The sequence below is a fragment of the Equus asinus genome, chromosome 29 (assembly GCF_041296235.1).
Source record: "Equus asinus isolate D_3611 breed Donkey chromosome 29, EquAss-T2T_v2, whole genome shotgun sequence".
In the NCBI taxonomy this organism is placed as follows: domain Eukaryota; kingdom Metazoa; phylum Chordata; class Mammalia; order Perissodactyla; family Equidae; genus Equus; species Equus asinus.
The window spans coordinates 18,987,112-19,001,770 of NC_091818.1; the positions used below are offsets into that span (position 1 = coordinate 18,987,112).

The 14,659-nt window shown below is 41.7% G+C and overlaps 1 protein-coding gene and 1 long non-coding RNA gene across 26 annotated transcripts in view; one reads left to right on the plus strand and one right to left on the minus strand.

Moving 5' to 3' along the window:
* ZEB1 (zinc finger E-box binding homeobox 1) overlaps window positions 1–11,960 on the minus strand; it is a 180,216-nt gene extending 168,256 nt beyond the window's left edge. For 10 of the 25 annotated variants that reach the window (XM_070501136.1, XM_070501126.1, XM_070501132.1 and 7 more), the window contains exon 1: window positions 11,840–11,956. Coding sequence is in view for 6 of the 25 variants with exons in the window: in XM_044762485.2 (XP_044618420.1) it covers window positions 11,840–11,897 (58 nt within the window). In the remaining 19 variants the exon portion in view is untranslated. Of the gene's footprint in view, window positions 1–9,623; window positions 9,936–10,459; window positions 10,680–11,839 lie in introns of those variants that run through there. The other 15 variants (XM_070501137.1, XM_070501130.1, XM_070501133.1 and 12 more) reach the window with 10 other exon arrangements.
* Window positions 10,621–14,659, plus strand: part of LOC123282110 (uncharacterized) — a 40,826-nt gene continuing 36,787 nt past the window's right edge. Inside the window, exon 1 of the long non-coding RNA XR_011499296.1 lies at window positions 10,621–10,756. This is a non-coding gene — a long non-coding RNA (uncharacterized lncRNA). The remainder of the gene's footprint in view (window positions 10,757–14,659) is intronic.

The following is a 14,659-nucleotide window of genomic DNA, read 5'->3' on the forward strand; positions in this document are numbered from 1 at the left end:
GATTTGGGGATCATCAGGTTATGAGAGGGGAAGTTAACCCTAGGTTTTAACTTGGGAGTGTAAGACATTGGTGGTGGCACTAACAAGATCGCAAACACAGAAGCAACACCTAGGTGGGAAATGGAAGTAGTTCAACCTTAGACACCTGAAGTTTGAGAATCCTGTGCGATATATAGGTGGAGAAGTTGCACAGAGAACTCTATCTACATATTAGGAGCTCAGTCTAGTTCTGGGCAAGAGGCAAAAATTTTGAAAACATCAGCATAAGGTGAGAACTAAAACTAAGAGAGTTGGGTTGAGTCAGACTTCTAGACAGAGCATACTGAGTGGGAAGAGAAGCAGCCCTGGGTAATGCCAAAGAGAAAGAGGCTCTACAAAAGAAGAATGGGAACAGATGAGAAAATAAGAAAACAGTAATAATATGTAACCTAAGGAAGCAAACTTGTCCAGGAGATTCAACAATATCAAATACAGGGAAGCCAAATCGGCTAAAACCTAAGAAAGGTTCATGGGAATTGGAGGTCACTGGAGACCTTTATCACTGCAGCTTCAGCTGAACAGCAGGGTGGAATCCTCATGCGAGGAAGAGTCAGCTAAAGAAATTTTCATATCAAAAGGATAAAATTATGTCCTTTAATGAACTCAAGATAAATGGTAGGTTTAAGCAAATTCCCCATGTAAAGATAAAACCTATGGAAAGTGAAAAAGAATTGGTATAGTGCTAAACTCATTAAAACCAGGTAGGAAATAAGAGACCATAAGAATAACATCCATATTCTGCTTAACTCTGGCCGCTCTTTGGGTATCTTTCTCTGAAACTTTAGCCTTACTGAAGTATGTCTCTGTGAATTAAAAATGTGTCAAGGACATGGAAAATTTTGAAAACATTGACTAGGCACAATGCAATTGCTCTCAGTTAAAAAATGTATGAAACTAGGAAAGTGTGATTTGTGTTCCTTTACCATCTTGAGGTTTGGTTCATAACTGGGTCCTAAAAAATATTTTTTAAAAACTCAAATAAAAATCCTCATACTGAATTTTGATGAGTAGGATCAAGTTTTTGTCTCTTGCAAACTACTCAAGGCTACCTCAGCAGGCTTGCAGACGATCAAAACAGAGTACAGAAAAAAATTAACCTGAAATGCATCATAGACCTAAATGTTAAAGCTATAAACTTCTAAAAAAAATCCCATAGACGCAAATCTTCTTGGAGTGGGCAAAGATTTCTTACAACACAAAAAGCACAAAGCCTAAAAGAATAAAATTATAAATTAGACATCATCAAAATTGAAAACTTTTGCACTTCAAAGCTATCATTAAGAAACTTAAAAGACAAGCCAGAGAAAGGGAGAAAAACATTTCAAATATCTATATCCAACAAAGAACTTGGATCCAGCACATATAAAGAACTCTTACAATTCAAAAATAAAAAGACAAGCAACCCAATTAAAAATGGACAAATGACCAGAATAGACATTTCATAAAACAAAATATACAAATAGCCAATAAGTACATCAAGAGATACTCAAACATCATCGGTATCCATGAAATCCAAATTAAAACCAAAAGAATACTACCACATACCTACTGGCATAGCTAAAATTAAAAACATGGAGAAATGTTTACAATGATTGGAGCAACTAGAACTTTCATACATTGCTGGTAGAAATGTAAAATTTTACAAGCACTTTAGAAACCAGTTTAGCAGTTTCTTACAAAGTTAAACATACACTTATTATATCACCCAGTAATTCTAATCCTGAGTATTTACTCAAAAGAAATGTACTCATATATCCACACAAAAATGTGTATGTGTGTTCACAGAAGCTTTATTCTATAGCAAAGAATCAGAAACCCAAATACTAAGTCCATTGTAGGAGAATGGATAAACAAATTGTGATATATTCATGCAATGAAATACTACTCAGCAATATAAAAGGAATGAACTACTGATGCATGCAGTAAGATGAATAAATCTTAAAACATTATGCTGAAGAAGGCAGACAAAAAGAGTACAGAACAGTAAATCTAATCTCTAGTGATCAAAAACAGATCACTGGTTGCTTGGGCCAGAGGTGGGGAGGAATGACTGAGATGAGCTACAAGGGAACTTCTTTGGGATGACGGAAATGTTCTATATCTTGATGTTGTGGTGGTGGTTAAACAGGTGTATATCAAAACACACTGAAATGTACACACATAATGGTCTATGCAAATTACACCTCAATAGAGTTTATTAAAACACACACACACACACAGAGAACAGGGTACGATTTTAACTTTTGTCTTAGGATTGCCCTAATCTGTACCCTAAGAACATAATAATACAACCGTCTTCTTAAATACATTACAAACCAAATGAGTGTATGAAAAGCTATGGACTCCACACTCCTTAGCCTATTCAAATATAGAATATAAAGTTTAGCTTTCTTGGGCTTGGGTTGTTTTATCCAATAGAATAACAGTCTAGGACATTATCCTTGAAGTCTCTGTCAATATTACAAATAAAAGTAATCTAGCGACATCTCTCTCAATACTGTATATTGCCCCTTAAAAAGAGTCCAAGACAGCCTTCCTCAAGCTAAAAGGCATGTGACAAATAGCACTAAGATGAAGCTTCAATGTATATTTTTATAATAACATCCTTTTAAATGGCAGTTATATTAGCTAGAGTTAATACTGGACAAGAGAATAAGAAATTGTCAGTCGATGCAAAATGTATTTAAAACAAATAATCTAATAATATAAGTAAAATGTTAAATAAACATTTCTTGAATACTTAAAACATGTACTAGGCACAATGCTTCATATGTCTCATTTCACCTTCTCAACTCTAAGATTATCATCCCCATTTTACATATGGGGAAATTCAATCATAGGGAAACTAAGTAGCTTGGCCAAGGTGACTCAGCTAGTAAATTACAGGATCAATCCCAACTCTTAACCACTATGTTTGCTCCTCTTAAGAAAGAAATGCTATATTGGGAACCCCGGATGCATTAAAGACCTCAACACGAAAGGTAAAATTACAAAACTATTAGAAGAAAATCTAGGAAAATATCTTTGCAATTTATGAATTAGGAAGGACTTCTTAGTACCCACGAAGTCAAAAATTTGATAGATTTAAATACATTAAAATTAAGAATTCCTGTACCACAGTCAAAGTCAACAGATGATTGACACATTGGGGAAATACTTGCCATGTCTAAAACCACAAATGGTTTACCATCTCAAATACACAAGGAACTCTGGGAGATCAACAAGAAGTGGAAACCCAACCAAAAAGAAAGGCAGAGGATATGAACAGGCCAGACATGGAAAGGGAAACCCAAACGGCTAGCAAGGATATGAAGAAAGGATCAACCTCTTTGGTAAACAGAAAAGCATATATTAAAGCAACCATGAGATTCTACTTAACAACTATCAAATTAGCAAAATGCAGGATGTTGTATGATACAAAAACCTGGCAGAAATGTGAGAAAACAGCATTTTTATATGTTGGCGAGGGTAAAAATTGGTGTAGCCACTTTAGAAATAATCTGGAAGAATTTAGTGATATTAAATACGTGACTAACCTATAACTCAGCAACATCATGCCTGGATACACGTCCCCAGAGAAAGTCTTCCACAGCTACACAACATGTAGGAAGATGTTTATTACATAATTATTTGTACCCAAGAGTTGGAGTCAACCTGGGTATCCATCATTAGGGGAAGTGATAAGTAATCTGTGCTAGATGCAAACCATGAAATACTGCACGGTTAGAAGCAATGAACTATATGTACACACAGCAACATGAACAGATTCCAAGCAATGCTGAGTGAAGTAAAATATATAGCAAAATAGCAATTATGTAGATGCAAAACACAAAAAAACTACATAATTTTACAAGGTTAGAGATATGACCAATTACATATATAAAACACATTAGATTGGGTGCAAGTCAGGGTTAGGAAGGACAGAGTGAATGGGAGTTGAGATTGGGAATGAAGAGGAAAAATTATAATCCAAATAATGAGAGTCCACCTCTAAGCAACACTAAACTGAATCTAAACATTGCATCTGAAATGCTTTAAGTTATACAGTCACATCAACTATTAAATTTGAAAGATTTATGCAAATAGATTAGAAATCCCTTTTTCTGAGATGATGGCATTCTACACAATACGTTTTGGTTTTAACTATGATAAATTAGAAAATTTATAACATACAGTTCTTACTTGTTACCATCATAGATAAATATGCTCAACATGCTCTACTGAAAGGAACACTGAGCCACAAACCTGAAAAGCTGTAACCTAGTCCAAGCTAACAGTCACAGGGACTTGGCAAAGTCCTTTTACCTCTTTGAATCTGGTTGCTTAACTGCACAAATGGATTTGAATCATTCTCACAAATCCCTGCAGCTCCAAAATTATTTCATTTTTTTCTTAATTAATATTTATTCATATGAAATTATTTTCTCTCTCCTCCAACTATTCCCTCCCTCCTCTCCACCCCCAAAAAAGTAAAAAACAAGAGTATCAAAAGAGATTTAGAAAAGTGATGTAGCAAGAGGAGTGAAGAGTAACTTAGTTTTTTGGAGTAGAAAAGAGAAAACATTAAAGAGATACAGTGATTTTCATAGCTTTTTCAAGTCTGTCAGGCAGAGTAAGGTTACTGTAAGCCCAGGTTCAGAAAGCCACTCCTGGAAGGATTTTGCCGTATGCTATTCCACATGTCACTATCACCCCTTCCCAAACACATGCTAAAGTCTCTTGCAGCGCTGCTACTTGAACACCTTAAATTTCAGCTTATCTGTATCAGTTTTCAGATAAAAAATTCTCTCTAAAGGTCCCTTCCATATTCAAAATGTAATACTCCAAGAGAATGAAGAGTTGCTTAATCAACAAACTAGTCACACTCAACACTTGACAAAAAAACCATTCAATTAGAACTGTGGATTAAATGGATATAAACACCTTAAGAATGAGGGAAGTTAGAATACTCTACATTGGTGAACATGTGTAGTAACTGAGATATCTAAAGAATAATGCTGCTGCCATTTATAAAAAAATTGAAATCAGAATATTTAAAATATCTAAAAAACTGAAATTAGAATATTTAAAATACTAAAAAAATCGAAATTAGAATTTTTTTTAAAAATAGAGGACTTTTAATATTCTTAGAATGCAACAATAAACATGAGAAATTGACATCATTCCCATATTTATCTTCCATTCACATTTAATTTTAAATACGGATGGGGCAGGGGTGAGGGGGTGATTGGGAATTAAGAGGTCACAAAACATCCGTTACTACTAATTCCAGCACAGATGTCGCTGTTACTGCAAAAGAGATGATGAAGGTTTTCTCAGGTTGCCATACTATAAGGTCTTCTACCAAGAGCCACAGTTTAGACCTCAAACTCCACATATCAAGTCTCAGTAAATATATAAAGTTGATTATGAAGAGAAATGTGTACATGAACGGATAAATGTAATCCTGATGAATATAGAGGACATGTATTAAACAACAGGATGATGTTTGAAGAAAAAATAAGAGGGAAATAACTTCTTAGAGAGTGAAAAATCAAGAAAATTTCATAGCTATAATACAAGTATAGACTTGAACTCAGCTTTTTTTGCTTTTCCTTTCAGAATCTTTCAATTTATCTACACCTAAACTGATGTACTCCAAAACACATTTTTTTTTTTAAGATTTTATTTTTTCCTTTTTTCTCCACAAAACCCCCCAGTACATAGTTGTATATTCTTCGTTGTGGGTCCTTCCAGTTGCGGCATGTGGGACGCTGCCTCAGCGTGGTTTGATGAGCAGTGCCATGTCCGCGCCCAGGATTCGAACCAACAAAACACTGGGCTGCCTGCAGCGGAGCACACGAACTTAACCACTCGGCCACGGGGCCAGCCTCTCCAAAACACATTTTAACAAAATTAATGAAGTGAACTGGAAACATTAAATTTTTTTCTCTGAAAACCATCTTAAAGCAAATTTTACCTATTAGAGAGCGTTTTGCTAGTTAAGTAGCAAAGTTGGTAGGACATTGCCATATTTTCAAGCAAGCCAGTTTCGGGTTAAAAAGCAGCATAACCCACCTGCATCCAGGTTAAAATTTAGCCATGATCACACTATAATAAAATTTTTTATTTGATAAAATTGATGTGCTAAGAATGCTTCCTTTAGGAATATAATTTTCAAAACTTTGGATTTCCATCCAAAGGAAAGGTTATTTCCTATAGCAATGCCTGTATAATAGATCAGATTTAATTTTAACTGGGGATGCCACAAAACTTTTTCTACTATGTCTATCTCTATTTATTTTCTTTTAACTTACAGCTAGTTCAATGATTATTTAGCTAGTAATATGTACAACATGTAGCCTTTTTAAAAACCATTTTATTATATTTCCTAATCAGGGCACTTTTCTACTTTAAATTTTTTTAAATTTTCTTTCAACAACGAACTTTTATTTTACCTTATATCTCTATTAGAAATGCACATACATTTCCCCATAAATTAGTGACCAAGCTTCCAAGATTGAGGAACCTTTTTCAACCCTAAATCCTATTTCTACAATTTCCTCAAGTCCTCTAACCTCCTACTGCACTTTTGTACACTAATGTACGTCTTTTTCCAACATCTACATGATTTTTCTTCTCCTGTACTGCAATTTAATACAGGTAGTTAAGAGTAGCTAACAATGTAATTCCACATGATATTGCATCTGTGTTTACATCTGGCTCTAATCACATGCTTAGAAGTGATTTTTACAGGAGAAAGCAAAACGGGGGAAAAAATAACACAACTATGAGAAATAATTATTCTGTTATTTTAAAAATATCATTTCTAATTTGACAGAACTTTCTCACCACATGCTTCAAAACTACTAAAACTGTAAACATAGGGAAATACTGGATACTAGAGAAAGAAAGAAAAAAGTACTAACCAAATATTTCATATGCTTTTATATCAGGGTCATCTTAGCAAGTGATTGATGCTTTCAATTTATAAGATATTTTAAGTTTTGCTCCATGCTATATGTCATGGCTGTGTGGTAAAGTTCCTCAGCTCATAAAAAACTAAGTGAATCACACCTATTCACTACTGAGCTCTAGGAATTAGGAGAACATCAAATTCAAGAAACATCTGTCAGGAAACGTAAAACTATATTTACACACACACACACACACACTCACACACACAGAGGACATCCTAAAATGAGAAATTCACACAAGCTTACCTGATAATTCAGGTATTTCCTACCTAGTTCAAGATAAGCAGTATTACTATTGCATTATGGTACTGGTATTGGGGCATTTAGAGAAACACCACTAAAAATAATTAGGGAAATAAATACTTCTAACATTTGACCAATGAAAGGCTTCCAAAAGTTTACAGTGATATTAACTTAATTATATGGGCATAAACCAAAAAGAAACAACTGAATTCATTGAGTTTCATGCAATTATTTATGTGTAAAAGTTATATCAATTTACAGTTTGTTGAAAACTAAGAGTTCTTTGAATACAAGCAAACAATAATTAACCAACTATAGAGAATTTTTCACTGCATTTAAAGCCTCAAAACAAACTTACATTCCTTAATTTACAATTCTAAATTTAAAATTTACACACTAGCTGATCCTGATTCTTAACTAGAAGGAGAAGGAAAAGATAAAATCTAAAAATCACTAACATCTGAGTGACTGCTGGTTAACATTTTCTTTAGCGTAGTCTGTCAGCTCATGTATACTTTAAGTCTGCATAAGTTATGGGAAAATAATTACACTAATACCAATCAATTAATTGCAATGTTTCTTACCATATTTACATCTTTTAACATCTAAAAACATGTATTTTCAGAGATCTTACTATGAATAAAAAAGGAGGTTAAAAAGTATAGTAAATATGCAAAATAAATGTGGGCCAATCATTATACATTCTTCTCCAAACCTAACAACATAAAACAAAACTTTTTGTTAAAAAGCCATAATACAACTCATCTAAAGTGAGACCAAATTGATAGCAATCTCAATGTCAATATTTAAAAAGCTCAAATTAATAAAATTGTTCAAGTTAAAACATTCCCATTTCTTTCCAGTTTTAGCATACTAGAAAATACTAATGCCTAATTTACCCGGGGCTAGTTTTAAATAACAGTAAGACTGAGAATTATACTGAAGGTCCCTATCAACACAGAGGTCCCAATCAACAGGAGACAGAGCAACTTAATGTACTACTACACCAGTAATCACTTTTGTTAGCATCCTCTACTGGTGGTTTCCAAAGACAGCAAGCGTAAACGGTGCAAATGACAGAAAGATATGTACCTACTATTCCATCTAAAGTGAATTAATCAGCATGTGGTCATTAGCAGATAGAATACATGTCTCCAAAAAAATAAATACATAAGACAACCACACAGAGAATAGATGTGGAAAATGAGAAGATTTTTAAAATACAACAAACAAAGCATTACATTATAAATGGTAAAAACTGATTTCAGCAATTCAAATGCCACTCCTTTACAGATGACTAACATTACCATAAAGTTACTACATAAGGTTTGATGCTTTGGCCAAAGGTTACTCAATTGGTTTACCCCTGTCAAGTTACTTTACTTGATTCTCCCATTAATATCCTACTCTGCAGATATATTCCAGAAAGGAAATTAAAATATTTTACTGGAGGCTTAGCAGTAAAATCTGCATATCATGTTAAAATGAACAAAAAAATGATTTGCATACAAATAACAGCATAAAGTATCTCTATGACTATCTCCCACTGTTCACATCATTTATTCCTTCATTTAAAAGATTTAAGAGTTAACATTTTTTTCCAAGCAATTCTCTCCAAAAAACTGCAACTTAAACATGATTGCGTTGCTAAGAAATATTAACCAGGACCTTCCCTGAGGTTTCACAACACAATGGCATATAACTTCATTTTTAATCTGCAAATTATAAGGCTTAATCAAATAGCAACGCTGTAATCACCAGCAATGGATGAAATGCATTTGAGAACAAAAAGAAATACAAGGAGAGAGCCAAAAGTGATGAAAATGGAAGATACCTGTAGTAGTACCGTGCTATCTTAAACACCTTTTGTTTTCTGAGAGTAATGCATACTGCAGACAAGACATTTTGTGCTAAACAGCCCCAAATCTGTTTTTCTAATATTAAACACAAAGGAAAAACACTGACAGCAAGCGTGGTAAATAAATCCCTCCCTTGAGAATGAAAGCAGCAGACAGGAGGGGGCTGACATACATGCAGGAGAAAACTAAACACCATCTTTTTTCTACCTGCACAAGTTGCCATTTGCTGCAGCGATCGAGAACCTCTTTTTCCTGTTGATTTCAAGTACCTTTCAGGATAGCTGTTTTCCCCTTAAGTCATCTGTTGATATGCCTTATGAGTATAATATTCATATCACAGGATCTTTAGGAGAAAAATCCATTCTTTCCTGTTCAGGTAAACATGTTTACAGCAGCTGCACAGACGCTGGGTGGTTCAGACTCACATGTCATACACATGTCGTCAGCAACAAGAAAAGCCCCTTTCTCTGGCTATGAACATTTTGAATAAGGTAAAAGGCGAAAAGCCCTTTCTGAACCAACTTACCTTTCATAAAGCCACATCAGCAACGGCGGCAACAGCTCAATATAGAATACACACTATTTGACGCTAAAACAGGAAATTAAAATTGCAATAGCCTATGCTCCGCTCCTTGCTGTAACAAGTCATCTCTCCACAATGAGAATACCAAATATTAGTTATCAATCATAACTAAGTGACATCTTTAAAATGAAGATGTTTATTCGAATATCTAAAATCATTCATGAAAACAGTGATTTTAATGTCGGCTCAAATATATTAAAAATATGTTTACGACTGGAAGGAAACATCTTGAAACAGCTTAAAATCTTCGTATCTGCTTCTAGACAGGAAATCCCACACAAAATCTAAAATTGCCAGGAAAGGTTACAAAACCTCGCGTTGCGCATCCCAGAGGGGAGGGAGAATGGGAACCCGGGAACAGGGGGTGGGGCGGGGGGAGCGCGCGCGAGTTTTTACTTAAACACACATTTCCTCATTTTCTGGAAAATGCAGCCATCCCACTATAGGCGCATTCATTGCCCTACTCTTAAAACCTCGTTTTTTAAAGAACGCAGGAACCAAAAGGAGCCCCTTGGTCCGAAATGTACGCGTAATTCCTTATATAGCCTCGCTGCAGCCAGCGGCAGGGCCGTTGCCGCCCATTATTATACAAACAGGTACCCGGCCGGCCGGGCGGGGGCCTCTCCCCGCGCTCCCGCCGCCCCCGGGCGGAGAAGTCTCGCCCCTCTCGCCACAGGAACTGTCCAGACAATAACAATCAGCAGACATTTCGCTGCTGAACAAGAGGGAGAGAAAGCACAGAATCGCCCCCGAGATAAGCAGAAATACAATCAACTTACAACGTCTCTCCAAACTGGAAAAGGCGACTGTGCAACAACAACCACATGTTCGGGTCTCGCTCTCTCGCGCTGTCTCTCTCTTATTTTTTCTTTTTTTTAACTCTCACGCCAGGCAGAGGGGTGTGCATGTCCCCGGCACATCAGCACAAATCAATAAACACTGCAGCTGCGGCGCGAGCAGCGGACCCGCGCGTCCGTCGGTCCGTCCGCCCCCTCCCCCACCCTCCTCCCACCCGAGACCGAGAGCGCCATCCAAGCTCCATTATCCGGCTTCAGCGCTCCGAGCGTCCGGCCCAGGTAACAACTTCCCCAAAACCGAAAGAGAGGCGTAGGCACAGAACCCCAGCCCGGCGCGGAGACGGGGTCTTCCCCGGGGAGGGGCTCTGTCGGTGGTGCTTCCCCGTCTGTGAGCCCAGGTAACTCCACACACCGCCGTGCCCTGCTCGCCGCCATCCACACGGCCCCGGCCGCTCCCGCCCCGTCTCCGCGCCAGCTCCCGCACCGCGGGGACCTCCTCGCGGGGCTCGCCTCGGCGCCCCAGGCCGGGGGCCCGGGGCTCGGGACCCGCGCGCGGGGAGGAGGGGCGCGGAGGGACCCGCGCCTCCGAGCCGCTAATCCCCAGTCCGCGAGCGCGCCTCGCCGGCCGGTCACAACTTTACCGCCGCCGGCCGAACCCGTCCGCCCGCGGCGCGCACCGCGCACACGCGCGCACGGACGACACGCAGCCCACGGCCGCCGCGTCCCGCCCGCCGCCGCCGCCGCCGCCGCGCGCTCGCAGCCCGGCCGGCCCGGCCGGCCCGCCCGGCCCGAGGCGCGGGGCCCGAGCGACGGCGCCGGCCGGCCGGGGCGGCGGCGCGCGGAAGCCACTTTGCACGGTCAGCGCCGGGCACAAGTTAGTTCCGCGGCTCCGGGGCCTCGGCGCCCGCCCGGGGAGCCGGCCGCGGCGGGCTGGGGAGGAGGGGGAGCGGGGAGGCGCCGAGGGCGAAAGAGTGGGGAAAAGTGCGAAAAGAAGCAACAGCCGCTCCACCCGAGACCAGAAAAGTGGCCGGCCGCGTCCGGGCCGCCCGCCCTGCGCCGGGGATGCGGCGGCGGCGGCGGCGGCTAACGGTCCAGGGAGGCGGCAGGGGCGGCAGGAGCCGCTAGGCGGAGAGAGACCAGGTAAGAGACATAACGGTTCAGGGAGAGCGAGCGGCCGCGGCGCGGCTCCGGCCGCGGCGGCAGCGGAGGGGGGCAGGAGCACTACTTTCTACTTTCCCACTCCACTTTGCCCGTCCCTGCCCCGGCCGCCCCCGGCCCGGCTCGCCCCCCTCACCCCCGGGGGCGCCCCGGCTGCCCGGCTCCCCCTGACTCCGCCGCTCCCCGGTCCCCTCCGCCACTCACCGTTATTGCGCCGCGGGTTCGCCTGCTTTCTGCGCTTACACCTGGGGCCATCCGCCATGATCCTCTCGCTTGTGTCTAAATGCTCGAGTCACCTCCTCCCCCTCCCTCCCCCTTCCCCCCCACCCCTCCGCCTCCACCCCTCCCCCCTCCCCACCGCACCTGGTTTACGACACTCGCGGCTTTACGACATCACCTTCCTTACACCTAGAGCCGCTCGCTCTACGGCCGGAACCTTGTTGCTAGGGAGAGCACGGTTTGCGGCAACCGTAGAAGCAGCTGAGTTTGAATCCGGGGGGAGAGGGAAAAGTTCCCTTCAGGTGTCGGGGGACGGGGAGGGGGGCACTGGGAGACTGTGGGGACGTGGCCCGCGGGACGACAGGCCGCCGGAGGGAGAAAGGTAAAGTGGGAGACTTCGCGGCGTTCCGCCTCTGAACTGGCCACACCCGCCGCGGCCGCCTGGGGCGCGTGGGGTCTGGCTCCTTCGCCTCGGGACCCTGTGCCCTCAGAGCTGCCCCTCCGAGAGCCCGGAGCCACCTGTCCGCCCTCGTCCTCAGGTTGGGCTGCGCCCCGGGGCCCCGGAGAGGGTCGTGTGTGGCTCCCCGGGCGTCCCAGTATTAGGGCAGGGCGAGATCGGGAACGGCGAGGCCACGCACGTCACGGGAGCGCTACCTGACGCCCTTCCCTTCCCCGGACGCGCGGGTTTCCCCCGGCGACCCGGGCTGGGAAGTGACTTCAGTTAGGTAGAACTTCAGCTGGACCCAAAGCAGGGCGGCAAGTTCCGCTTGCCAGCAGCCTGGGCGGTAAAGCGGAATGAGTAATAGCCATACTGTCCCCGTCTCACTTCCTCATCCGCGCTGCCTCTCACCTGCTGTCACCTCGGCCTCCCGCGCCCCGCCGCCCCTCGCCCTCCGCGCCCGTAGGGCAGAGCGCAGAGGCCGGCGGGGCTCGAGACTCGGCGTGAAGGTGTTAACAGGCCGTGACTGACGCCTAGATGGGCGGTTGTCGCTGTAGAGAACCTTAAGGCGAGAAACGACGCCCACGGACGCGGGCTTTGAGACTGATGGATTGCTGATCGAATCTCGAGTCCCTGACTTTGCGCGAGTTTGGGGATTTCTGAAAGACCACATAGATAACACCACAAATACCAAGGAAGTCAAGTCTTCAGTATTCAGTAGGATTTAGATTCCCCCCACCCCCTTCCAATGAGGAAATGTCTTTGGGACCAACTTTATGGAATACGTGAACTGAGCTGTATTTCAAATAACAGTTATAAATTAACAATGTGGGAGTTATTGGTAGAGAAATTAAGAAAACTAAAACATGACATATAGCGTATTAGACATAACATAGTAAGTCGCCCAGCACAGTGCTGTCACACAGTAGGTGCTCAATAAATTTATGCCTATAGTTTTTGTTATACCTATGGCAAGAGTCTTTATCGTGCTAAAATAATCTTTTAAATACTCTCCAGAATTTTGGAAGGTTAATTAATAATCTCCTCAAACCTTTCAACTGAAATAAATTTACACCTGAAGTCTGGTAATTTAAAATTAGAAAGTTTAATCCTGAATATAGATGAAAATTTTCTCTCCCACGTTAGCTTTGGCATTTTGAGAAGTGAATGCATTATTTATTGGTGCATGAAGTGTGACTGTAAATATTCTGTGCTATACATTATGTCTGTGTCTGCTCTCCTCAGTGCCAAGACTAGAATCGTTATTCCTAATGATCGTTTTAAGTGCAGGCAGCTCTCGCTTGTCTCAGTACTGTGTTAACTGAACTTGTGCATGGCAGAACCAGAACGGTGTCCATGCTTTGCTTGGTTCCAGTGGTAATTTTTTTCCTACACTCTTAAGAGCTGTGTCATGTTCTTCAGATGCCTTCTGATTCAGGTTATAGGTTTTATCCTTTGCCAGTGTCCCGCCCTCCCCCCAGCCACACATATATCTTTTTTACAGCAACCCTAATTTCCAATCAGAAAGGAAAAAAAATGCTTTCTACTTCTAGCACACGTTTTACTTAGGAAGTATCACACGTGCGATTTTCTCTTTCTGAAGTGCCTGTCCTGTCCCTCCCTACGAAACTTTCTTTAATGTTCATCCTAACCTTGAAGTCCAAGAGAAAAAAATGAAAGGACAAACCAAGTAGAAATCATTTGCTCCCTTACTTTTGTGGTTATGGTTTAGTTACCTTGGGCCAGACTTTATTTAACTCTGTGGAAAGGTACCTTTTTTTTTTGGCTTGTTCATTTCTGTGCCCTCATCACCTAGCAGAGTACCTAGTCACATAGTAGATGCTCAGTAAATAAATATTTCTTAAATCGGTTAATATTGTTGACCTTTCCTGAATCTGTTCTTGGCTATAAAGTAAGGATTGTTTATCTGCTTTCATCACATTAGTTCTTAGGAGCAGTTGAAATCATGGATGTAAAAGCTGTTCACTGTGACTTACATCTTGCTTTATTTTGAGATTAATTGCTCTTCATTTTAAATAGTCCGTAATCCTTTTCCCCAAATGATTAATTCTGCTCATTTGGTTTTTTTTGTTTTGTTTTTTGAGGAAGATTAGCCCTGGACTAACTGCTGCCAGTCCTCCTCTTTTTGCTGAGGAAGACTGGCCCTGAGCTAACACGTGTGCCCATCTTCCTCCACTTTATACGTGGGACGCCTGCCACAGCATGGCTTGCCAAGCAGTGCCATGTCCGCACCCGGGATCCAAACCAGCGAACCCCGGGCCACCAAAGCGGAACGTGTGCATTTAACCACTGTGCCACTGGGCCAGCCCCTCTGCTCATTTCTGTTTCTAAAATTTGCACAGGAA